Here is a 26,093-nt window from a genome sequence, read left to right on the forward strand (position 1 = left end):
ATAGGTGAATATAAAATATGTATTAAGAATTTACTATGTCTGGTAAGCACAACTTTACTTGCCCACAAGAAATTTACAAATTACGAATTAATTTTACAAATTGCATAATGTTTCAACAACACACACTGACACCCTCAATTCAGGAATATAGGCAGAATTCATCTGATTATAGTTTTTGATTCTAAAACTGGAGAAGGAGGTGATTAATGGAGGGGGGCAGCCAATAATCCGAAGAATTCACCCTAGAGTTGAAGTTCCTGAAGAAGTAGAAGAAAGCTATCTAAAAATTTAAAAAGACATATTCCAAAAGGCAAGTAATAAAGAAGCCTAGGAGCCTCGCAAATTCGTGTACTTAGATGAAATGTATGTTTCTGGTTTCCATGAACAAATAGATACTTTAATATGGAAAACTAAAGTGCCAGTACTTTTCGGTCAGTCTAATGTTCCAATAATTTATCAGAGGAGAAAACATAAACATATATACAAAACAAATAGGAAATGCCTTTGGATGTTTGGGGAGAAGAAAGGAACAATCAGTTTGTCTTGGACCTCTTTGACAGTCTGTTGAAACCTACGGAAACCTCAGAATAATATATTTATATTCATACAATAAAAATGTAAGATTATAAAGAAAACACATATTGAAATAGTTATCAAAATTTTTAAAAATGTCCAGCTATTTTATGGATCTTGCCAAATTAGGAATCCTGAGCTAGAGAGATAAGATGTTTCATATAGAAATGAAACAAGGGATAGAGTTGAAAAGGCAGTGATCCAAAGTTATGGAATCAGGAGATGGAGAGTCCTAATAGCAGAAAAACCACTTTGGCTAGGCAACAGATTGGAGAGGAATGATGCATAAAGCATGTTGGAAAAGTTATTAGTGGTCAGAGCTTTAAGAGCTTGAGAAACTTATAAGTAAATCAGTGAGGCAATTGTGAGCCCCTAGATTTATTTGCATAGAAAAGTGACATGATTAGGCCTGAACTTTAGGAAAATCACTTTGGCATAATAATTACAGGTCATTTTTCAAAATTTCACAGTTTTTTTTTTCAGATTTTGTATTTCTAGGAATTTTTATAAATTTCATTTTATAGCAATTTTCAAAACAGACTTATTTGTGCAAATACTGTGCTGTCCCTAAAATAAAACATTTTTTGGTGTTTTTTTCCCTATATTTCTTGCCAATGTTAGCAACTGTCTGGTTGATAAGTAAAGGAGATTTTCATTATTTGCCAAAATTTTTCCAGGATTTATGGAAGTTAACAGTCAGTTTTCAGTAACTTGGTTTGGACTTTGCACTTGCTTGAATGTCCATATTTTCTCATCTACTCCTTTTTCCCTTGATTTTGATGCTTAGAACTCTTTTAAATACTTAGTCTTTGTTACTAGTAAGAGACATGAAAAGATATATAAACAGACATGAAAAGATATATAATAACCACTTTAGGAAACCATTGATGCCAGCACTATTTCCTGACTTTCTGATCTTTGTGGTTCAAGAGATTTTTTGAATGTTTGTTTAAAATTAGCCAAGAAAAATTCTGATTCTTCAAGAGCTATTCTGGTAAGGTACGTGGTAAGAGAAGGCTCCATTATCATTAGGGTCATATTTTGGCTTTCTTTATATGAAATATAATTTAGGAATGTTTGAAAGGGCTTTAAAAACATTGCATGGTTTGGGCCCAAGACTGATAGAAGTTTATGGGATTTAGAGCTGAGAAGGCCCGTTAGAGAACCAACCTCTTAATTTTATTGGTGAAGCTCTGAGACCCAAAATCTTAAAAATGATCTATGCCCAAGAATCCGAAGGAACTACTTAATCAAAACTGGATTTTGACCCTAGGTCTTCTGACTCAAATGCCTGAGCTCTTATCTCTAGTTGAATACATCTTTGAACTGGCCTATGAAATATATATTTTCTTGATATTTTCTGTTAGGAATTTTGGGGTGCCTGGAATTAATTAGTAGTTAGAGGACATTGAAATTTTTTTTTTAAACTAGGTGATTTTTTTGTGGAACACATATCTGAAAGGTATATTGGCTATTGGAGATCTAGGTAAAAATTCTGTCTCTGATACCAGCTAGGGGACCATAGGCAAATCAACTACACATTTGTGAACCCCAATTTCTTCATCCATAAAATAGGACTGATAATGCTTATATTATCTACCTTACAGGGTTGATTTGAGGCTCAAGTGAAATACATGTGAAGTCCTATGGCAATTTTAAAGTGCTACATAGATGTAAGTTATTCCTAGTTCCTCCAAATTGAATTATGAATTTTTGGGCTGGAAAGGGACAATACAGATCCACACCTGTGTATTGTGTGTGAGAGAGAAAATAGATGATGTGTAGTTGAGAGGAGTAGAAAAGAGGATAAAGAGGAAGGTAATTTTTAAGACTGGAAAATTATTTATTACTGGTAATTATTTTTAAGCTGGAAAAGACATTGGAGGATCAATTAGATAAGGAACTGAGTGCCTGGATAGAGAGTAGCAAGTTAGGAGCTGCATAGGAATCCTTATATCTTATGGTTCTAAATGCCTTCATGCCTTTTTCCATCAGAAGGGCAATCAATTTTAGAAAGGACCACTAGGCCTTAGCTGCACCAAACTTAAGTCATCAAAACCATTTGGTGTTGGCTAAGAAATGGAGTAGTGGATCAGTAGAACAGATTAGGTGCACAAGGTACATAAGACACTATAGTTAATGCCTATAGTAATCTAAGGTTTGATAAACTCAAAGACCCAGCTTCTTGGATAATAACTCACTACTTGACAAAAATTGCTGGGAAAATTGGAAAATAGCATGGTATAAACTACCCATTGACCAACATTTGCTATTCTATACTAAGATAAGGTTAAAACAAGTTCATGATTTAGATAAAAAGGATGATACTATAAGCAAATTAAGAGAACAAGGAATTGTCTTATCTTTCATATCTGCAGAGAAGAGAGGAATTTGTGGCCAAAGAAGAATTAGAGAACATTTTGAAATGCAAAATTTTGATTACATTAAATTAAAAAGGCTTTGTACAAAATAAGCCAATGCAGCTAAGATTAGATGGAAAACAAGTTGGGAAATCATTTTTGTAGTCCAGTGTTACTGATAAAAGCCTCATTTCTAAAATTTATAAGAATACAAGTTATTCTTCAACTGATTAATGGCCAAAGGATATAAACAATTTTCTTAATTAAAATTCCCGGGGGAAATGAAAATTAATTTCGAGGTGCCATTTCACACCTCTCAGACTGGCAAAAGTAAACAGGAAAAATAAATGTTGGAGGGGATGTGGGGAAACTGGAACATTAATAGATTGTTGGTGGAGTTGTGAAATGCTCCAACCACTCTGGAGAGCAATCTGGAACTATGACCAAAGGGGTATCAAACTGTGCATACCCTGAGATCCAGCAGGGTCTCTACTCGGCTTGTATCCCAAAGAGATCTTTAAAAGGAGGAAAGAACCCACATAGCTACATTTGTAGTAGCTTTTTTTTGTAATGGCAAGGAACTGGAAATTAAGTGGATACCCATCAGTTGGGGAAAATTGAATAAGCTGTGATATAATGGAGGTAATGGAATACTATTGTTGTAAAAGAAATTATTTCAGAAAAGCCTGGAAAGACCTACATGAAACTGATGCTGAGGGAAGAGAACAGAACCTGGAGAACATTGTAAACAGTAACAAGATTTTGTGATGATCAACTGTGATGGACGTGGCTCTTTTCCACAGTGAGGTGATTCAAGGCAGTTCCAATACCCTTGGGATGGAAAATGCCATCTGCATCCAGAGAGAGAACTATGGAGACTGAATGTGGATTGAAGCCTCCTTTTTTCACTGTTTTGTTTTCTTTTTCTTTTTCTTTTTTTCCCTTTTGGTCAGATTTTTCTTGCATAAGGTGGAAATATGTTTAAAAGTTTAAATCAGATTGCTTCTTTTGGTGGGGGAGGAAGAAAAATTTGGAACACAAAGTTTTGCTAAAATGAATGTTGAAAACTATCTTGTATTTGGAAAAATAAATATTGAGAAAAAAGAAAAAAAAAAAAGGACACCACCAGGCCTGAAATGCTGTGAAATGTTACCATTCTGAAGAATCTGGGTAAATCCGGGTGAATGAAGTGGAGAGGAATAGGCAGAGGGGAAGGATGGAGGTGGAAAGTGTAATTAATGTGGAGACAGCATGTGCGCGGCTCGTTCTCACGTTCGTTCGAGCGAGTGTGCATGGAGGAGATTGAAGCTGTGGCTGCGCCTGAGGTGTGAGGACCACAGGCTGGTAGGATCCCGGCTTAGAGCTGGAAGCGCTTAGAGATCTAGTCCAAGCCCCGTCATTTTGCAGATGAGGAAACCAGAATGAACGATCCTGTCAGCACAGGGGGATCTGGCCCGGATGTACGGGGTAAAAGGGACAGAGCATCCTATTAGGGCCCCCCCAAACTCCCAAGATCCCGGGTGGCGGGCTCGAGGGGCGGTTGCCGGGGTATGTATGGGAGTAAGGGGGGGGGGCAGTTGGCGGCTCACGCGCCAGGATCTGACCCCTCTCCCTTCCTCTCTCCGCCCCACTCCTTTCGCTCTGTGACGCAGGGAGCGGCCTCCCCGGCGGGAGGGGCTGGGGGGGAGGGTAAGAAGGGGAAGAGGGAGGCGGGACCTAGCGAGGGGAGGGGGGAGGGGGGGAACGGAGGAGGGAGGAAGGGAGGGAGGGGGCGGGGAGGAGCGACGAGGGGGCGGAGCCAGGGGCGGCTGAGGCCCCGCCCCGGGCCGAGCGAGGACGCTACGGAGCAGGCGCGTTGCTGCCCCTTGCCTTCTCCAGAGCTACTGCCGCCGCGGCCGCCGCCATTTGCACTGGGACCCCGGTGACAGGGGGTTGGCGGAGGGGAGGGAGGGGGGGGTGGGTCGGCGGCCACAGAAGAAGAGGAAGCGGCGGCAGAGGAGGAGGGGACAGAGGAAGGAGAGGCGGTGAAGGGGACGACGAAGACGGCTCAGGAAACGAAACCAACGCCGCCAGTGCCGCCGTCACCACCACCCACCACCACCACCGCCACCACCACCACCACCACCACCACCACTACCACCGCCACCAGCAGCAGCAGCGGCAGCACCAGCACCAGCAGCAGGGGCGGCGGCGGCACCACAGCGATTGCTGCCGCCCGGGAAAACGCCGGGAGGAGCGGCGGTGAGGAGAGGCCGGGGCGGCTCGCAGGCCCCCGTGGGCGTCTCGCCGGCCAGAGTGTGCGCCTGAGGAGGAGGAGGAGGAGGAGGAGGAGGAGAGGAGGGAGAAGGGGGTGGGGGGGTCTCGGCGAGGGGCCGGAGCCGCCTGGGGCGGCGGCGGCGGCGGCTGCTGCTGGGGGGCAGGGGGCGGCGGCGGCGGCTGCGGGCGGGGCGGGGGAGAGTGGCCGCCGTTTGATGGATCCGAGGATCGCCTGGTTTCAGCCAGAGCAGCTCGGACCCTCCAACAGTTTGTGGATGCAGATTTGGGAGACAACCCAGGGGCTGAGGAACCTCTACTTCAACCACCACTGTCACAGCAGCGCCACGAGCAGTAGCAGCAGCAGCAGCAGCAGTAGCAGCAGCAGCAGCGGGAGCAGCAGCAGCAGCAGCAGCGGGAGCGGCACCAGCAGCAGCAGCAGCAGCAGCAACACGGGCAGCCCCAGCGGCCCCGCCGCCGCCTCCGCCGCCGCCACCGCCGCCGCCCCAGCCGGCCCCGCCACGGCCCCCGCCGGCGGCAGCAGCAGCAGCAGCAGCGGCTCCCCAGCCGAGGGCATGTACCGCCCCGGGGAGCGGCTCTTGGGCGGCCACGCACTGGCCCCCGAACAGCGGGACTTCCTGCCCTTAGAGACGACCAACAACAACAACAACCACCACCAGCCCGGGGCCTGGAGCCGGAGGGCTGGAGCCTCTGCTGCGGAGACCGCCGACCCCGCCGCGGGCAACAGCAACAAGAGGAAAAGGGACAACAAGGCCAGCACTTACGGACTCAACTACAGCCTGCTGAGCCCCAGCACGGCCCCGGCCTCCACTGCCGGGGTCGGGGCAGGCGGAGGACAACCAGGGAGTCGTGGGAGTCGTGGGGTGAGTGTTTCCACTTCACTATGGGGGCTTAACGTCATTGCACTCACATGGAGATGGGGGTGGGGTGGGCACCGGGAAACGAGCGGAGGCTTCACACCACCTCTGCCGGGGGCACTTGGTTTCCACCGGATATTTGGTGGAGGTGGTTAACCTTCCCCACCCACCCCTTCACCCCGCCGCCCCTCCACAATTGTCCAATTGCCTCTGCCATCACACAGGAAGATGAGGTCACTTTTCATGGACATCTCAACCCCAAAGGGACATTAACGGCTCATTTGATAACAGGGGCTTTGGGGGGGGGGAGTACTTTCTTCACGAAAGTTTTTAAAATGGAAGATTATTCCCCATCTCCCAATTGCAAATATGACAGACTATTAAGACAGTGTGGCTTGTGACTCACTCTTGTTGGTGGTTCTCTCTTTTCTTACTGCTTTTCTTTTTTCTTTTTTTTCCTTCCTTTTAAAATATCCACCTGTATGTGGCCTCCTTATTCTACAGGAAAGAATACAAGGCTAAGGCTGTACAGTTCATATGCTCCTCTGCTTTACAGAAGCTCGAGGCCCTAAAGAACTTTCCAGGAGTTTGATAAATGTAGCACCATCTTCCTACTCTATATGTGATATGTACCATAACGCTCTGAGGATAGTGTAGGCTCTGCTAATGCTTTTCCTTCCAGGGTGGATTAACTTTATGCTAATTAGTTCTGTGTTGCACCATCAGTGACTCTCTGTTTAAAGTTCAGCAGTTACAAAATGGAATCTTACCTGACCCCTAGTGAATTATGTACATAAGCACAGATTGATTCCAGCTACATTTTGTCTTGTTGGAAATGCTTCTGGGCTGGAATGTTACAGAATTTTCTTCCAAGGTAGCTTTTGGACTATTTTCATTGGGTTTGGTAAATCTAGTTGATGGTTTTTCAAACTGTTTTTCCTTTTACAAATCCTTGGTTTTATGTGTGTATGCTAGAATGGGCAGTTGGAACAAGATAAGTGCCTAAGTATGGAGTCTTGCTTTTTGACCACCCATTAAATTTTACTCCACATTAGCAATAGGGAAAAGGATGGTCTCTCTTGCTTCTTGGAGTCTATGTTAAAATGACTTGGTGGCTTCCAATTGCTTCTCCTTTTTACTACTGTTATCATTAATATTCTTTTGGAAAAGGCCCTTGAAATTTTTATGCTCGGAATAGGTGTACACCTCAAATTTATCCTCTAATTTTGTAAGGAGGGGACTTTTTGACAGTAGGACTAGTGATGAGGGTGTGTTATTAAAAGTTACTGAGGCGCTATCCATGGTGATCTTTAATGTCTAGGTTAATAGGGTTCAGGTTGAAATGGATACTTGGAGCATTTTCAATTCCTGTCATAACAAGAAAATTAATATTAAGGACCTCTAGTAATTTAAGAAGTCCAACTGAATAATTATTGTCAACCAAACTTAAAAATAAATAATATAATTTTATTCTTTTGAAACCTTTGTATGTTTATGTAACTTAGAAAATAAAGCAAGTTACAAACACTGGCAAACTTGCTAATGATACATTATAAGTCACCTATTAAGACTTATTGATTTTAAAAAATCTATATTTAGCAAATATAATGATGACAAATCTCAGTCTTGAATCTCTCCACATGTGAAGTTCTTGTAGAAAAAGGAAACAAATCCTAACATAAGTAATTTGCCCTGGATGAGAAATATTTCCATTTCTTGAAATAGTCTTTAAAATTCATGCAGGTTAAACTTTTAATATCTGTCCTCTCAAATTTTGCTTTACATCTAAGAGTACCATCAGTTAAAACAAGTTTTTTATATTTCAGTTTTGTGTGGATCTTCTTAACCAGAGTCTGTTCCTTGAGTGTTATTGTAAGAACATTTGTAGGGATAAAAACTCTTTTTTTGTTCAGTTCATGGATCATATTTTCTTGGTATGGCTTATCATTTCATGTGTTTCAAAAACTCAATTCAAAATAACTGGAATTTTAATATTTTCAGTGCAAGTTAATACACATGATTCTGAGATTAAATACAATGAAACTCTTAATAAGTAGCAAACTTTGTACAGCTCTATTAAATGAAAGGGATACAAAGAAGAGGACAACTAAGTGGCACAATGGATAGTGAAGAGTGCTGGGCTTAGAATCGGGAGAACTTGAGTTCAGATTCAGCCTCAAATAACATGCTAGTTGTGTGACCTTAGACATGTAACTTAACCCTGTTTACTTCAGTTCTTTATCTGTAAAATGAACTGGAAAAGGAAATGGCAAAACCATTCTAGAGTTTTTGTCAAAAAAATCCCAAATGGGGTCACAAAGAGTTGAATATGACTGTAACAACTCAACAACAAAAATTCAGAGATGCATAACATGAACCTGTTTCCACAAATTCATAATTTAGTTGGGGAGAGAAGACAAAATTGAAAGAACATAAAATAATGCTGTATACCTTATGGAGGCATTGTGGTGTGAAAACACATTAAAGCTATGTATCTTAGAATTGTAAAGGAACTTCAAAGGTTATCTAGTTTAGTTCCTTGACTCATTTGGAAATCTCCTCTTTAATATTTCTAACTTGGAGGTTATCTGGACAAAATCATTTTTGTCTTTGTGGTTCTCCAGTCTTTAAAATACAGGATTTGAATTAGGTTATCTCTAAGGATTTCTCTATGATTGTGTCTTTCATCTTTTTTTTTTTCCCCTCTCTGATTTAGCCTAATTATTTTTTTTTATTGCTTCTAGAATAGGACCTGCATTTTCCTATCTCCAAACCTTTACTCATGTCTGAAATGTTCCCTCTTCTTTTTTTTGTCTTAAGTACTATATTTTAAAGGCCCAATTCAAATTCCACTTCTGCAAAGCCAATGTTCACTTGATTGTTTCTTCCTCTGAATTTCTGTAATATTTGTCTATAACCCTTCATTTGGTATTTAGTCATTAAAGGCTTTTTAAAGGAAAATGGATATGCATCAAACAGGGAGATAAGTCTATCATCAAGAGGATGAGAGACTGCTGAGTGGAGCAAAATCAGTTTGGAGACTATTATAATAGTCCAAATATGAGGCAATAAGGACTTTAATTATGGTGATGATAGTGGGAATGAAAATAAAAAGGCAAATGCCATATTAGTAAGATAGATTGATTGAGTGTGAGGAAAGTGGGGACTCCAAAGTTTTGAGCCTTTTAATGAAGGAATGACGTTGATGGAGAGGAAGGAGTGAAAGTTGGAGGTGGGAGTGAAAAGAGAGAGAGCTGGCATTTTAGATTTTTTTTTTTTTACTTTTATTATGGTAAAAAGACAAACCATGCCAATAAGGAGCACATTTTGATATATAATTTGCTTTCCAATATAGTTTTAGCCTTCAATTCCCAGTGCCTTCTTCTCAGCTTCTCAGCATCTCCATCTCATAGATGGCAAGAATATCCAGATGGCATTTTTGAGAAAGACAATAGAAGTTCAAGACTTAAGCTATATTGCAGAGCACATTACAGATCAGATTTTTTTTATCGTATTTACCTATTGTCTTTTTTTTAATCATGATATAGAATATTAAGACACATCTTTTTCTTATTTTCCTCTAATAGTCTTATGAAGGAGTTTTTACCATAATGACAAAATCCTATAATTAGGATTGTTGCAATAGATTGTGTTATCTCAAAAATGATCAGGTAAATACATACATAGATTGAGATTGAGACCAAAAGCATGAAAAAATTTAAAAGTCTTAAAGTTTTCATTTCTTGTATGTAAAACTTAAAATAGATTGCATTTCTAGAACGTTTTCATACAGTCTGCTGTGTTACATTGTAATGTGCCAAAGACTTGTGAAAATTTTGTGGGCCAGTAGCTTTTTTTTTTTTTTTTTTTTCCTTAGGTCATCAAGTCTGCACTGAACAATTTGATATTTGGATTCTTTAATATTAATAATTAATGATTCAGTATCAGGATACACTAAGTACTAAATAAAGCAAAATAATTTATATTATAACTTCTTTAATCTGAGACATTTTATTTTTGAACATGCATAATTTCTCCATTAGAGGCACAAAACTATTTTGGTATGTGGATTGCATATACATCTTCAGATTTTTGGTTGGTGAAAAGTGAAAGGAAATTAGGTTAATCAGAAGGAGAAATAGGTTCAACATTGGGATGACCCTGAAAAATTTTGTTGTGTATTTCAGGGATATGAATATTGAAAAAGAGGTACTGGAAAATAGACTTGTGAAGGAAAGATAGTTGTGATAGATAAATTGTGGCCTGTCTGCTTAGTTATTTTGTCTTTTGGTTTCCATCATTAAAACTGTTATCTAAGTCAATATTAGAATTAGGCATCGGCCCTGAATTCACAAAGACCTGAGTTCAAAGCCAACCTCAAACACTTAACGTTGCTTGATGTGTGACTCTGGGCAAGTCACTTTAACCCTAATTGCCTCAAAATAAACAAAAAATAGAATTAGGATGCCAAAAGTTTTCCACAATAGAATTGTGGCTACTTACAGAAAAAGTTGTCTCTCAATTTGGTGGTGGTTTCTGACCAGCAAACATTTAAACAATAAGAGTATTTGAGTGAATAGAAAACTTAAAATTAGGAGATAGGAATGTAGCTATAACATAGGAATGCTAAATATATTGAGGGACTTTTTATAGGCAAATACAATTCAAATGTTATATGAAGTATATTTAATTTACTGTGAAATAAGTAACATTGAAGATATTGTCATTAGGCCATGTATAATATTTGAGAGAGAATATTTCAGAGTTGACTTGTCAGAGACAAGTAGTATTAGTTACTTTTGTATGTATTTTTTGAAGCAATAGGTATTTAGGGGTAAGGGTAATTGGCAGTGCCGAGAATGCTTGCTACTAATTATGTCTTGATATTTCTTTCTAAACTCATCTCTGCTGAACCAGCTGTAAAGCTCAACCAGTTTTAGAAAGGCACTACTATGCAGAGAAAATTCTCCTTACCCACAGAAACATTTATTAGTTGTATATAGCTGGCTGTAATATCAGAATGCCATTAAATCTATCATACCATGTTAAGATACACTGAGTTACTTATCAGTGAAACATATTGCAGTTGAGGATGACCTTGAAGGTGGACTATTTCATAACTCAGGACCAAATGGAGAAGACATATTATCTTAAAATAGATTATATATGGACTTTTAGGCAATTTTTTTTGGTTTAAAATGAATATATCATACTTAGGATTTTGTCTACATGTCAGAAAAAAATTTACAAATACTTGCAGATGCTTATTGCCTATTGATTCCTATCTAGATTTATCATTAGCTTCAGATTTGAATAGGAAAACTTTTTATCCAAGTGTCTGCCTTGGTGCAGGGAAAATCTGTCACGAGGATAAACTCAAAAGATCTGAGTACTAGAGATTTCATGGCCCTTTGATTTTACCTTTTTCACTTATATGCCTTGAGGAGACATGTCTTTATCAACATCCTAATGTAGAAATCCCCATATTTTGGGCCTTAAGATTGCTTATGGATATATTAAAATTTAGAAATCTTAGCAGTAGACCTTAAATTTTTAAATATAAATTTTATTTTAAAATTATGCTCTTTAAAGGAATTTTTAAAATTTTGCATTTTCATTACTGATTTTGTTTGCAAAATAATGTGAAGTGTGCTTTTTCATTTACATACATACTATTTTCAAACAAGACTTTTTTTTAGAGCTTTTTTAATCCTAAGACTATATAATATTGTTAAATTGAGTGGTTTCTATTTTGGGAGAGGTATTTTATTTGCTGCTGACCATTTACAGTTTGTGGAAGTCTTTGAGTTGATTAATATTTTTAGAATGTGTATTCTGAATTATCCGGGAATAAAATGTATAATGTAGTTAAAATTTATTGAATGACAGGGATTTAGGGCATATTTTTATTTGGTTAATAACTTGTTGCATGTTTGGCTCTCCCACATATACTTATTTATTAATATTATGAAAAATGATCATACTCCACCAAAACACATTTAGTTATCCATAATGATACAATTTGTGTTTTTTAAATTAACTTCCTTAATAACTTGGTCTTTATTGTTGTCAATTGAATTTGAGTATCCACCATTCCTGAATTTATTAGTTATTTAATAATTGCATTTTCCCTATACTTGTTTTAAAAGTTTCTTATTGTCTGTTTCTTATGGTCAGTTTGTGTTAAAATGAACACTTTTTGGGATGCCTGCTATTGACAAACATTATGCTAAATGCTATGGGAAATACAATACATAACATTCCCTGTTTTAAATAGTAATGTTAATTTAGTTGGAGTGGCCAAAGATGAAAAGTTAAATAGCAATAAAAGATTTAAATAGTTGTTAGACAACAGTAGAACTGTCATAGGATATTATTAAATGCCAGATAAATTGCATTGCTATCATCATACCTACCTTCTGCTCTAAAAACTTTTATTAATGCTCTGTTGCTCTAACATTCACAGTTTGGCTCTAATTCTCCATTCAACATTATCTCATACTATTATTCTCACTTTATATGATGTTCTATTCACATCCTATCTCCTCTCTCTTCCCTCCCTCCCCCCCAATTATTATTTTGTCCTCTCCTTTGTCCATACTTTGCTTATGTGGTATATGTGTAATATATTTCCATCTCCTTCTGCTTTAGCTCTGACCCTTTCTGTCAAAACTAGTTTATTTCCTGGCTGAATCAGCTACCACTTTCTTAAGGAAAACTGCTCTAACTTGCTCCTTCTCTTTTGAATTATAAGATGTCCCCTTTGCACTTATCCCATTATTAATTGAATAATAGTTACTTGTGTACTTGTTCTTCCCTTCTTAGATTATAAGCTCCTTGAGAGCAAAGTCTAAGTCATATTTGTCTTTGCATGTCTATTCTTGAATGTGTAATAGGTATTACTTTCCTTTTTTTTTGGTGGTAAATTCAGAGGAGAAATGATCATTTCTGCTTGGGATAACCTAGACCAGGAAGGAGCTTGGTATTAATCAGTATAAAGTTTGAATAGATGGAAAGAAGATACTATTCTTGCTTGTGATTTTTATTTGGTTCTATAGTACTAGCATATACTCAAATACTGTGCTTCAATTAATAACACATTTTACAAAGCCCTTTAAGATTGTTTGCTTTGCAGCAATCTTTGGGAACAGGTAGTACAGATATTATCGGAATCTAGATTCAAAACCACTATGAATTCAGGTTTAGTATCCTTTCTACCACACTACTGCTTAGTACAGTGCCAGATACATAGTAGGTACTTAATGCATTTTTGTTTGTTTGACTATCATATACAAGCTCTCAATTATTTGAATCATCTTAAAGGAATTTTGAGTTTTCTGAAATAAGTCCTAGAAGGAAAACAGTATCATATAGTTTTCAATTAACGTGATCATCAAACTTTCCTTAATCTGGGAGAAAGGTGGAAATTCTTTCATTTTATGGGTATAAGTATCAAAAGACAGAATCAGGATTCTTTTGGGAATAGTTATTTCTGAGGTCTTCAGGTACTCTTTCAGTTTTGGATTTAGGAAATTTCATTGAAAGGTTGCAATTACTTATTGTAATTTGGGTTACATACTGACAAATAGATCCTTGCTCTCACTTATGTCATTTTTCAAATTTTCCCTATTTTTTACATAACTAAGATTATCCTTTTCCTGTTATGTTTGTCCAGGAAGTAACTTCTGCCTTGAAAATTAAAGCCTTCTAAAATAAAAGTAAAATGTAAAAATTACTTCTATTTAATTTAGCAGAAAGGGAAGTTTATTTGTATTTTGTGAAATAAGACTGAGATTATATATCTCTTCATCTTAATCTCCTTTGAACTCCAAACCATGATTATTACTACCCTTAGATTGCTTAACCTGTATACATCTAAAAGTACCATTCCTCCAGCTTGCCTACTGTAAATAAATAACATGCTTCAGAGATAGAAAGTGCATTATTATTTTATTTTGGGTTTATCAGTTTCTTTTCCTATAAAATTGTTTTTTAATCACTAGTAGAGCACAGAGTTATCAAATATATGGTCCTATAATACTCTTGAGTACAGCTGGAACCAGTATAAAAAGGTACTTGCCAAACGTTAATATAATAAAAATACAATAGAACATATATAAAGTTAATTAATATACAATTATCTTAGTGTGATCCTTTTGCACTGTTTCTATTTGAGTTTGACACCACTGCTATAATATATGTGAATATATATTACATAGATCTAGTTATTTCATATACATTATTTGTGATCCTAAAAGCATATAGTTTTGATCAGAATGGTGCCAGCAAAGGAAGAGAAGATAATGTGTAAAAACCAAATGATTTTTGGAAAGTTAATTACTTAGAATTATAGAATATATAGAACTCCCATAGTTTATTTATTCCTATAAATAAATGAGGAAATTGAGATCCAGAGAGATGGACTTACTTATTTCCTCTGCCAGATCTGTAGCAGGGCTAGGATGCAAACCCAAGTATTTTGACTCTTAAGTCTAGTGTCATTTTCAATGTGCATTTTCTTTCTCATTTTTGGGGGGCAAGAGATATTGAATCAGTGATTTAGTTTTTATCTGTTTTTAATTCTGATAGAAGTGGATTATATAGAATTTGAACTTCTTTTATATGATAAAATATTTCAGTGATTTACTTTAAATCATAGTATAAAACTAGAGATATATAATGACCCTTATGCTTGCAAAAATGTCAGATATTTATATCCATGAATTTTATTGTCAAGGGCATTTTGTGTGAATAATATTGATAATGAGTTATATTATAAAATGATAGAATTTTAGAGCTGGAGTAGCCTTAGGACATTTCATCAGTTTCCATTTCCTTCCTTTTAGAGTTGAATCAAATAACTTGTCTAAAGTCATCTCCTTAGTGGCAGAACTTGGGACTGGAATCTGGGTCTTCTGACTCTGAGTTCAGAATTCTTTCCATTATGTTAGGCTTCTTTTTCTTTGATAATTTTAAATGATCAAATTGTTGCTATTTTATAAAACTTACATTATACCTACTTAGGCAAAAAGTATATGTATCTACTACATACTGGACACTTGGGAGTACCAAGTCAAAAATCAAACAGATGTTATCCTCATTGCTTTCATTCTTTTCTAGAGACTCCATATATGACTTAAGTATTTACAGATGATTTTTGGGTAACAACTCTAGCATCTGGCAGGCAGGATAGGAAAAGATTTCATATAGAAGGTGACACTTAAGGCAAATTTTAAAGAAAATTAGTTACTGTAAGAAGTGAAAGCAGAAGACTTAGTGCACTGAAGACTTTGTAAAGTCATAGTTATTTTTGAGCATTATATTGGGGTGATGATAACCATGAAATGGAAGTGAATTGTGAAAAGTGAAAAGTCTTTAACTTCAGGACCATCTGGATCCAGTGGCTGAACGTAGATCAAGAGGCCTGGAGATGGCACTGCATCCAAGGCCATCAAAATCATGGAAATTGGAGATATAGAGTGTATATGTAAGAAATAGCAAGAAAGGAAGTGGCTAGATCATAGAGTGTGGGAAGAAGAGCAGTAGTGTAGTAAGGTTAGAAAGATAGGTTGGAGTCAGGTTGTGAAAAACTTTTAAATGTCAGAGGAATTTATTTTTGATATTAGAAATAAGGTAACAAGGAACCACTGTAGTCTATTGAGAAAGGAAATAACATAGATCAGGATTTTAGGAATAATATTTTGGCATTGCATTGGGAAGAAATTAGAGACAAGGAAAGTGCTGTAAATCTGTGGTGACAAATTCAGCTAAAAATGGATCCCTGTGGGACAGCATGTTGACTTAGAAAATCCAATTAGGGGCAGCTAGGTGGGTCAGTGGATAGAGCACCAGCCCTGAATTCAGGAGGACCCCAGTTCAAATCTGGTCTCAGACACTTAACACTTCCTAGCTGTGTGACCCTGGGCAAGTCACTTAACCCCAGCCTCAGGGGGCAAAAAAAGAAAATCCAATTAACTATTTGGTTGTTATATTTTTATTTATTTTTAAAAATATTTCCGAATTATATTTTAATCTAATTGGGGCTTCATTTGGGAGTGTTGCTATCCACAAGGGCCTGCAGGGCACAAATTTGACATCTGTGATATAGATAATAAGAGATTTGACATCTGTGATATAGATAATAGAGACAATCTAGTTCAACCCTTTCATTTTAAAGATGAGGAAACTGAAAATTCAGAGAGATTAAGTTAACCCAGCTAGTCAGAGGTAGTACTTGAACCCTGTTCTGGGGACACTTGTCCCTGACAAGAGGAGCACTATCCATGGATATTTTCTTTATGTTCAGTTTCTTGATCCTATGAGTACTGTTTTTGTGTCCCTGATGCTTTGGGAAGCAGAGGGGAGATTTTTAGCTTGATGAAATGGTACATATAGAAATAAAGTAGTAAAGTCCTTTTTTCTCTTTTCACTTGGACACAAGTTCAGTCATTCATTTTAAATTAAACTTTTTGTTTTATGATTTAAATTAGTTTAGCTTCAAATTAGTCAAATCTATGTTTTTACAATTAAAAAGCAGAAATCTTTTGCAGGTATTAGAGAGGAATTTTTGAGATTTCCTTGGCTGTATTGAGTTGAAAAGCTCAGCTAATTGATATAAGTAAAAAAAAAAACAAAAAACAAAAAAACTCAAAACACTTCACAAAAAAAAAAGGTAATGTGACTTATACCAATTGTTTTTTAGTGCTAAAAGGCTTTTGAGAAAAATGAACAAGCTTCCCCTCTGCTCCCCCCCCAAAAAACCCTCAACCCAAATCTTTAAGTTATTATTGGTGAAAAGTTATAAAAGGTAATGGTAAACATGTTTAAAAAGTTATACTGTCCTTCTACTGAAGAGGGGAAGCCTGTGTTTAGGGGGAACCTCTTTATTTTTTGGTGCTATAAAGTTTTAGTAAAAGGAAATTTTAATTCTGTAGGCATTTTGTAATTTCATATTAAGTTTTATCAGTGTATTTGAGTGTTACTATCATCTTATTAACCATTTGCTTTATACTTGTAAGATATGGAAAGTGTAATGTTTAGAGACTTTGAGTTTCACATTTTGCTTTCATGGGAGAACACTGGCAAAATTAGATTTTAGAGTCAACAAAGTGCCAGGATTTTAACATTAATTAAGATAATTTTTTTTTTTTTTTTTTTCTGACATCAAGCTTGATTTTACTAGGCTGAAATTGTCTCATGAATTGTGGAAGAAAGAATCTCCAAAATGCTTTTTATGGCTATATCTTTAGTTAAAAACATGCTTCTTGAACATTCCATTAAGTGATAGAAAAATGTCCAAAAGGGAAACTTAAGGAACATCTGTTCTTGTTCATGGGATTTTATAGGGAAAATTGCCTTTTTCAGTGTTCTCTGACTGAAGAACATCCCAAGAAACTAAGTGTCCTATAAAAGGAGCAGTGCAAACTTCAGATTCTGTTGTTACATACGAAGGAAGACTTCTGGCTCCAAGATTGGATTGTTCTCACGTTAAAAAGAGTCATCAATGTCTTAGATCAATATTAAATCTATTCCTTTACTTTGAAGCCCAGGGAGCAAGGCTCTAATTTCCCATTATGTAAGCATGTCAATCTTGATTTTTGTTTAATTCACAAAGGTTATGGCAATCATTTTTATTTAGACCCCGGGAACCATTTTGCCTTTTGGTAACAGCGACCATAATTTTTTTCCTCAAAATAGAGAATTAAGAAAAACTGGTAACAGCTTTTTAAAAAATAAATTTTATTGATGTAGATGATCATAGTAATTTCTGGAAATATATTCCTTCTTCCCTTCAAAATTAAAAATTTTCCTGCACTCCAACTCACTCTTGTAGCAAAAAGAAAGTTAAGCAAAAACAATTTTTGTAGTCACCATAACAGTGTATATAAAATTTTACATGATTAATCCTCTACTTCTTTAGTGAGGGTAGTATAGTATAGCATCTTCCATGCAATAGGGGAACACAATATTATTTTCAGCATTCTATTACCTAACTAACATAGGTCTGCTTCCCTTGGAATCATCAATCTTTCCCTACTGTGGCATCTTATTTTTAAAGAAGTTTGTCCACCTAGAAAGTATTTTTTTACTTTCTGATATTTAATGCTTATTTTTAGCTCCTTTTTCTTCACCCCCCCCCCTTTTCTAATGAACTCAACCAAAACAAAAGTTGGTATTCTTAATCTTAAAATAGTGGAAAATGTGTCCAATAACAATTATGCTCATAGCCAAAAATATCTCAAATTGGCTTTTACTTTGGTTTTGTTTACATAGTACATATGACCTGAAGCAATTTTTGTCTTCTGTTTGAGAAGTTCCTGAATATCCTATTTAAATATGATTAGATCCCACTGGCTTTGTCAATAATTCCTCCCAAAAACCCTTCCCCTCCCAAAACCAAACATTTAAAGAATTGTATTAAGGGAGAGACAATATGAAAAATTCCTGTTCCCTTTAATCATGAAATTATAAAAAAAATTTTAATGGCATTTAAAAACTTTTTATACAACCTTAGCAAATATAAACATACAAAACACAAAATCCCAAATAAAACCATAACATACTCATTTGCTCTCACTTTTCTTCTTATTACTTTTCCATCTGTGTACTTGGAGAGTTTTGTTGATATTTTTTATATAGTTGTGGCCATTCTGAATTCTGTCTATTATTACTTTCTTTTCAGATTTCTTTATATTCAATTTATCTCCTGTTCCTTACCCCACATATTAATAAACCATTGCATTGATAAGCCACAATTTATTTAGTCATTTCTCGATTATTGTATGAATAAGTTGCTTCCATTCCTATTCCCCTTACAAGGAAAGCAATTGTAAATACTATTTGTGTACAGATAGGTTTATTTTTTATTTTTTTTGGGGGGGGAGGCTATTGGGGTTAAGTGACTTTCCCAGGGTCACACAGCTAGTGTCTAGTGTCTGAGCTGAATTTGAACCCTCCTGACTTCAGAACTAGTTTTCCTTTTAATAATCCGGAGGGATCTATTTATTATCACAGCTCTTTAAAGTTGTGGTAACAAAGCAATTGTTGTTTTGTTACCTTTACCCCCTAAACAGATTTTTCTGAACAAAAGTTGGATGTTACCATAATGTTTCAGGATCTGTTTGTAAGTATAGGAGACACATTGCTTAAATATTATTGTACAGATAGACATTGAAAATCTAAATTAGTTCTATGATATTTCTGGTTTGAAAAAAAAACCTAAAGAAGTGTTAATGTTTTATTTTGCTTTTCAATTTAAAAACAAGCCAATAAGTGTTTATTAAAAGCCCATACTTTGTACAGACAGTATCAGGGGCTATACGATGTTTTCTTCATATCTTTCTTTTTCTTAATAATCTAGCAATGTTCAGAATTTGAAAAATGTTTGAAAAACGAACTACACTTCATATAAGTAAAAGTTTTATTATTTATTTTCAGATTAATAGTTTGTGTGTCAGGTTTTTTTTTCTCCATATGCTACTCTAATTGTCTATTTGAAACTCATGGATGACTTTAGAATTTGATGATATTGACTAAACATTCTTTCATGAAACTCTTTTCTTTTGTCTTTCATGATTAGAGTCTTTATAGAATCATAAATCTAGAAGTGGAAGGGACCTTAAGAGTCTTAGTCAAATTCTTCATTACAAAGAAGAGGAAGCTGAGAATTAGAAGAGTTACTTAATAAGCAACTGACTCTGCTACACAGGGCCATTAGGATTTAAACCTGGGTTCTGACTCCAAATCAAGTACTCTTTCTGCTGCACTTCTCTTTTTACTTATTTCATTATTTCTTTTAATGGCTTTTCTTCTTCCTCCTGCCCCTTAAATTGTCAGTTTCTATTGCTTTTTCTTTGACTATTTGCTCCTTTTCTGTCCTCAAGTTATCATTAAGGTAGTTTGACATAGTGGATAGAGGCTACCCTTGGCATCAGGAAAATCTGGGTTCAAGTTCTGATTCTGCAACATTACTTGTAGATTTATAGTCATGGTGGCTTTAGGCAGCTTTCTAAGACTAATGTATGGACACATGAGTTGCTGACCTGAATTGATAGGTGTTTACTACATTGCAGAAATCATGGAGTCATTCTCTACCATTCATCCCCTTCTACCCCAGCTTAAAAAAAAAAAAAAAAAAAAAAAAAGATACAATAATCATAAGATTTTAGAATTGGAGGGCCCTTAAGGCTCCCTCCCACCCAGGCAATTGGGGTTAAGTGACTTGACCAGGGTCACACAGCTAGGAAGTGTGTTAAGTGTTTGAGGTCACATTCGAACTTAGGTCCTCCTGACTTCAGGGCTGGTGCTCTATCCATGTACCACCTAACTCCCCCAAGTCTTGCATTTTACAGTGAGGAAATTGAGGCCCAGAGAGTTAGAAAGGCTCCGGTCCAAGGTTTTGATAGACAGTCTATTGTGATAAATAGAGCTCAGAATTTGTAGTGAGGGATATTTGGATTTGGTCCTACCTGAAATACTTAGCAGATTTGTTACCTTAGACAAGTCACATTTCTGTGAGTCTGTTTCTTCTTTAGAATAAGGATTAAAATAGTACCTATTTTATAGAGTTGTTGCAAAGATTGATATATCAAAATACCATTTATAAATATAAATATGTTTGAGATATCATACATTCTAATTTATTCTTATTTCATTTTTATCATGAATGTTCATTTATTTTTGTTTCATAAAATCTAATCTTAACTAGCTACAAGGGATAAAATTTTGTCCTAAATCCTTCATTTTTAACATTAAGGCATAAATGAATGCTCCAATAAATAAGGTTGAAAAGAAGCACTGACCCTGTAATCAGAGGACCAGGGTTCAAATCTCACATCCTAAATAACCTTGAAACTATCATTTTAATCTCTGAGCCTCATCTGTAAAATGAGAGGATTGGACTAGATGCCCCCCCCCCAACTACATGCCCCCCCCAACGTCTTTTCCACCCAAAAACTGATTCTTTGATCTTTTTGTTGTCTCTCAATTTATCTGAAGTGTGAAGCCCTTTGTCCCCTTCTAATAGAACAATTCACTAGCTCATTTAGTTTTTTAAGTGGCATTTTTCCCTCAGTCTTCTAGGCTGAAAACTTGGAATTCTTGAATAGTCTTCTTTTTCTTCTTGCCCAGTCAACTAAATTTTGCAATAGCCTCTGAAAAGCAAACTTCCGATCTTGTTTCACTCTATCCCTTATAGAAACCCTTCCTCTTCAGAATGATTTGATAGTATGGAAGAAACTATTTCTGTTTTTTTTTTTTTTCCCTTCCTGAGGCTGGGGTTAAGTGACTTGCCCAGGGTCACACAGCTAGGAAGTGTTAAGTGTCTGAGACCAGATTTGAACTCCTGAATTCAAGGTTGGTGCTCTAATCCACTGCACCACCTAGCTGCCCCTATTTCTGTTTTTAAAAGGTTTTATAGCTTATAGAATTACAAGTAACACACAAAATAGAATTATCAAGCTTTTAACTGTATGCTTTCTTAATTACAGGGTAGAAACAACAAACTAGAAAGGTGATTGGAGTTATTAGGGACATAGTAATCAGGGTTTGAGTATTTGACTCCAAAATTTTAAAAACAGTTGTATATTAAAGGACAATTTGATAATGGATGCTTATAATTACCTTCTTCCATCAGAAAAAAATCACGTTCAGTGCAATCTGTATAAGAACATATAGCAGTATAGAATAAGTTTCAGCAAGATTTCATTAAAAGGTTAAAGTAGAAGTTTTGGTAGTTATAAGGGAAACATACTCAAGCACCAGTTATTTGAAAATTTTACTTTAGAATATCTTATTTTCCATTGATGTTGGATAAATGGCTATTTCCATGTTATATTTCTTAATAGTTTTAAAATAACTTAAAGCACAGCCTTTCCCAGTTTTTAAAAATTTATTCTGCAAATGTATTGCCAGAAATTTTTGGTTTATCTAATTTGTATTTGAGTATGTTTATACTAAAGGATCATAGAGTTTAGAGCTGAGAGGACTATAATTGTTAATCAACATACTACCTATTTTTCAAGGGATCCATGTGTATATGTAAGCATTCTCTAAGTATTTCTACTATCTGTGCTACTAATGAGTAAATTTTTATTGATGAAATAAAATTTTAAATTAAAGAAGCTTGGATTTATATTTCTAAGATGTTTAGATACATTATATAAAATTTTGAAGTTTCAAGCTATGCAGAACTTATTTTTGAATAGAAGAATTTTTCTCCTTTGATCCTCTGAATCAGGTAAGTGCTATAACTTATTCCCATTTCACTGATGAATACATTTGAGGCTGAGGGAAAGTTAAATGACTTATACACTTAGTAAATATCTGAGGTTAGATTTGAACATAGGTCTTCTTGACTTCCAAATTCAATGCTTTGTCAAGAATGCCAAATTATATGTGTACTTGTATATACATATACAGATATATAGACATGTGTACATATATAAATAGGTATGTTTATTTTTATGTGTGTTCATTGACTAAGAGATCTAGATAAATGAGTTTACTATTACTATTGTAAGTAACAGATTAATTATGGATTTCTTATTATTATTTCTTATTAACTGATATAAATACGTGACAAATTTTAGTGCTGTCATCCCAAGCTGAATTGTTCATCTTCCACCATTAAAAATATAACAAAACAGAATGTTGGACTTAGAATCAGAAAGGACTTGAGTTCAAATTCTGCCTTGACATTTACTAGCTTTTTTTTAATCTTTGATCACAAAGCTTTAGGGTCACAAAGACTCTTTGCAGACAAGAATCAAAGGTACATATGAATGACTTATAATTGACTCAATAAAATTAACCCGCAGGAATGACAGATTTTAAATCTAAATGAATATTTGAAATCCTTAGTGGGAAAATCATTGTATAAGAACCAAAGTATTTTTTTAATACCAATCTTAAATAAAACCATTAGTATTTTACATTTTATTTGTTCCACAATGGCTCTGTTCATATACTTTCTTATAACTTTTCATTTTCATCCTTTTTTTATTAAAACCACATTTAGTTTACAAATCCTTTGTGAATATTGGGTAAGGGATTTATCATCAGATGAAAATTTACATGGAATTTTTCTATTAAAATATAACTCATTCCCAAAGTATGTTGAAAAAGGGGTGTAGAAAAGCAATCTATGTACTATTTATCTTTTTATCCTCTTAGAATTAGAAGTTTTGCTTTGGGTGATAGCAAGGTGGAGAAAGGGAGAATTGAAGGAAAAAATGGGGGAAGGGAAAGGTAATAAAAAAAAAAGATAAAACCTTCTTTCCTAAAATCAGGATTCAAGTTAGCAAATTTTGTTGCTTTTAAGCTATAAGCTAAAAATTGAGCTGTTACAGGTAGACAACTGTCAAATGGATGGAAAAATAAGTACAACTTTGCTTTCCCAGAACAGAACATAATGGAATGGGAAAACAAAACTTTCAAAATGAATATTTTAAAGCAAACATCTACTTATTCTGCTTATTCTTACCCACAAATTTCCAACAAAGAGGGAAAAAAAAGTCGCAATAAAATTCCAAATTGTTAATGAAAGTTTGAAAATTTTCAAAATATTTGCAAAAGGCATTTTTTCCTTTACCCTGGATCAGGGTAATTCATATTTTTTCCTTTCAAGTTAATTTTAGAGTTAGGAGTTACCATCTAACTTCTTTCCTTCTCAGAAGCTGATAAAATTTTGGAAAAGTCAAAAAACTATCCTGCCTGGATTCAGTACATATTAATATTGTCTAATTTCAAACCGGGCTTTCTTAATTGCTACATGACAAGTCTTTTTATTTTTCTTAGTTTGTTCTAATAAACCTCTCTTCAGGATTTCTAACCTATCTCCTCTAACCCTCTCCCTGAGAGATTGTCCGTCTCAAAAACCCTTTAATCATTGCCCATCTCCTTTGTTTTTGCTCCAATCTCTGATGGAAGAGTTGATCCTTTTTCTTGAAGCCAACCTCTACAGATATGATTTTGATAGCATTCTCTCCTGTCTTTTCTTTGAGCTTGATCTCTTTATCATTCTCTTTTTTTTTCAACTTCAGGCTTTTCTTATCCATTGGTCTTATTTCCTGTACCCTGCAAATATGTCTTGGTCTCCCTTCTTTCAAAAATATTCATCTGACCATGTCATATCCTCAAGCTTTTCTTGTATTTTTTCTCCTTATATACTTAACCAGAACCAAAAAGAGATTACACGTAGCCACTGACTAATACAACTGAGTCAATAACAGCCCTCCCAAAATGAATTACATAAAATTTTAAGTTCTAATTTTAGTATTACATTAGACTTTTACAACTTGTTTGAGAGCCATCTCCAGTCCTGATCTGTATCTTGCCACATCCAGAGCCAGATGGCTCTGGAGGAGAAAGTGAGGCAGATAACCTTGTACAGCCTTTCCTTGATTAAATCCAATTAACTTGCATGTCATGGCATCATCTCCCTGATGTCACAGATCTTTTCAAGAAAGAAGGACAAACAACAACTCTTTCATAGTATATAAATGTGTCTATGTTTAATGTACACATACCTATTTTTATGGTCTGCATAGCATTTTTATATAAGATACATTATATAAGATGGCCAAATTTCAATAATTTTTTAACTTCTAAGTTACTACATATGTGTGTGAGATTCATATTCTTAGCCAACTTCTAGAGTAAGTTATCTGTGCTTATTGCTTCCATTTCTTCACCACCTACTCTTTTCTCAGTTCCTTTTTACTCCACTTGACTGAGACTGCTCTTTCCAAGGTAACTGCTGATTTCTTTTTTTTTTTTTTTTTTTCCCTCCAGAAACACAATATTTATTTAACATTTTTAGATATTCTTTTCTGCTTGGCAGATTGATAATGAATTTTTTACATCTCTATTTACAGTGACTTAAAATATTTATCTCTGGCAGATATTTACAAGGTCAACAATAAATATATTTCACATTTCAACAACAGCATTAACCAGTTTCAGTAAGACAATTATTAAGTAAGTATTCAGTAAGACAATTACATGCACATATTCTTCAATGTGTGTGTCATCCTCAGTTCTAAAATAATGAAGATTTTTACTGGTCCTAGGTTAAGGGACATCACACAGCAAAGATCTCATTTTTTTAAGATATTTATCTTGTTTAAACTTTAACCAGCAATAAATCTTAAATAGTTGGGCAGGCTAGTGCAACCATCAATTTAATGCTGGTGAAAAATAAGGTTTTTTTTGTTTATTTATTTTTAACATAGTCCACATCTTTTCATCTACTAAACATATTCTCAGCAAGGTTTTATTTACTGCTTCCTTTTCTATTAAGACAGAGAAGACTATACAATGCCAAAGTCATAAAAATCCTTCAGAAACCTTAGCTCAGAAGAGCCAAACTAGAATGAGAAACAAGTATGAAAATAATCTTTTAACCATTAAAGATTATATCCCTTAGCTAGTCAAACTGAATGTAAATCCAGTATAATTTCAAGGATAAGAATTAAAAAGATTCATTGTAAAGTATATTATTACAAATATTAAAAAGACCACATGAGGGGCATACTTCTCAGTACAGTTTTCTTAATAAAACTTAAAAAAAAACAAGCCTCCTAATGTCTAGAAAACAAACCTATTTATATAGCTTCAAAATGGTCTAGTTAAACTTACCAAACCATTAATCATTTTTCTAATTTCTCTGTTAAGGAAAAACAGTATGCAGAAGTGACTTAAGTACAGCATCTTATTTTCTTGATCACATTTCTTATTTTTAATAAAATGACTAGTTAAAATGGAAGATTTAAGAGTAATACTCCAATCAGCTCACATTATACATAAATAATTCTTAGCTCAATATTACTCATATAGATTATAGGTGAAGAAATTACCCATTTTACCAATTATATTCCCCATATGCCACAAACAAATCTAGCAGAAATGTTTGTGAGTGCTAATTTAAAGAGCTCCATTTCTGTGACTCTCCTGTGGCATGTCACATTAATAAGGTGTTTTTTGGTCCAGATCTGATTTCATCAGTGTAGTGATGAGGTATGGAGACCTC

At 35.5% G+C, this 26,093-nt stretch overlaps 1 protein-coding gene across 1 annotated transcript in view; it reads left to right on the forward strand.

Moving 5' to 3' along the window:
• The first annotated feature begins 5,329 nt into the window (after positions 1-5,329).
• TENT4B (terminal nucleotidyltransferase 4B) overlaps positions 5,330-26,093 on the forward strand; it is a 53,438-nt gene continuing 32,674 nt past the window's right edge. Inside the window, 2 exon segments of the mRNA XM_074293348.1 lie at positions 5,330-6,043; positions 6,045-6,060. Of these exon segments, the coding sequence (XP_074149449.1) occupies positions 5,405-6,043; positions 6,045-6,060 (655 nt within the window). The 5' untranslated portion in view covers positions 5,330-5,404.

Source organism: Sminthopsis crassicaudata, chromosome 2, assembly GCF_048593235.1.
Source record: "Sminthopsis crassicaudata isolate SCR6 chromosome 2, ASM4859323v1, whole genome shotgun sequence".
Taxonomy (NCBI): Eukaryota; Metazoa; Chordata; class Mammalia; order Dasyuromorphia; family Dasyuridae; genus Sminthopsis; species Sminthopsis crassicaudata.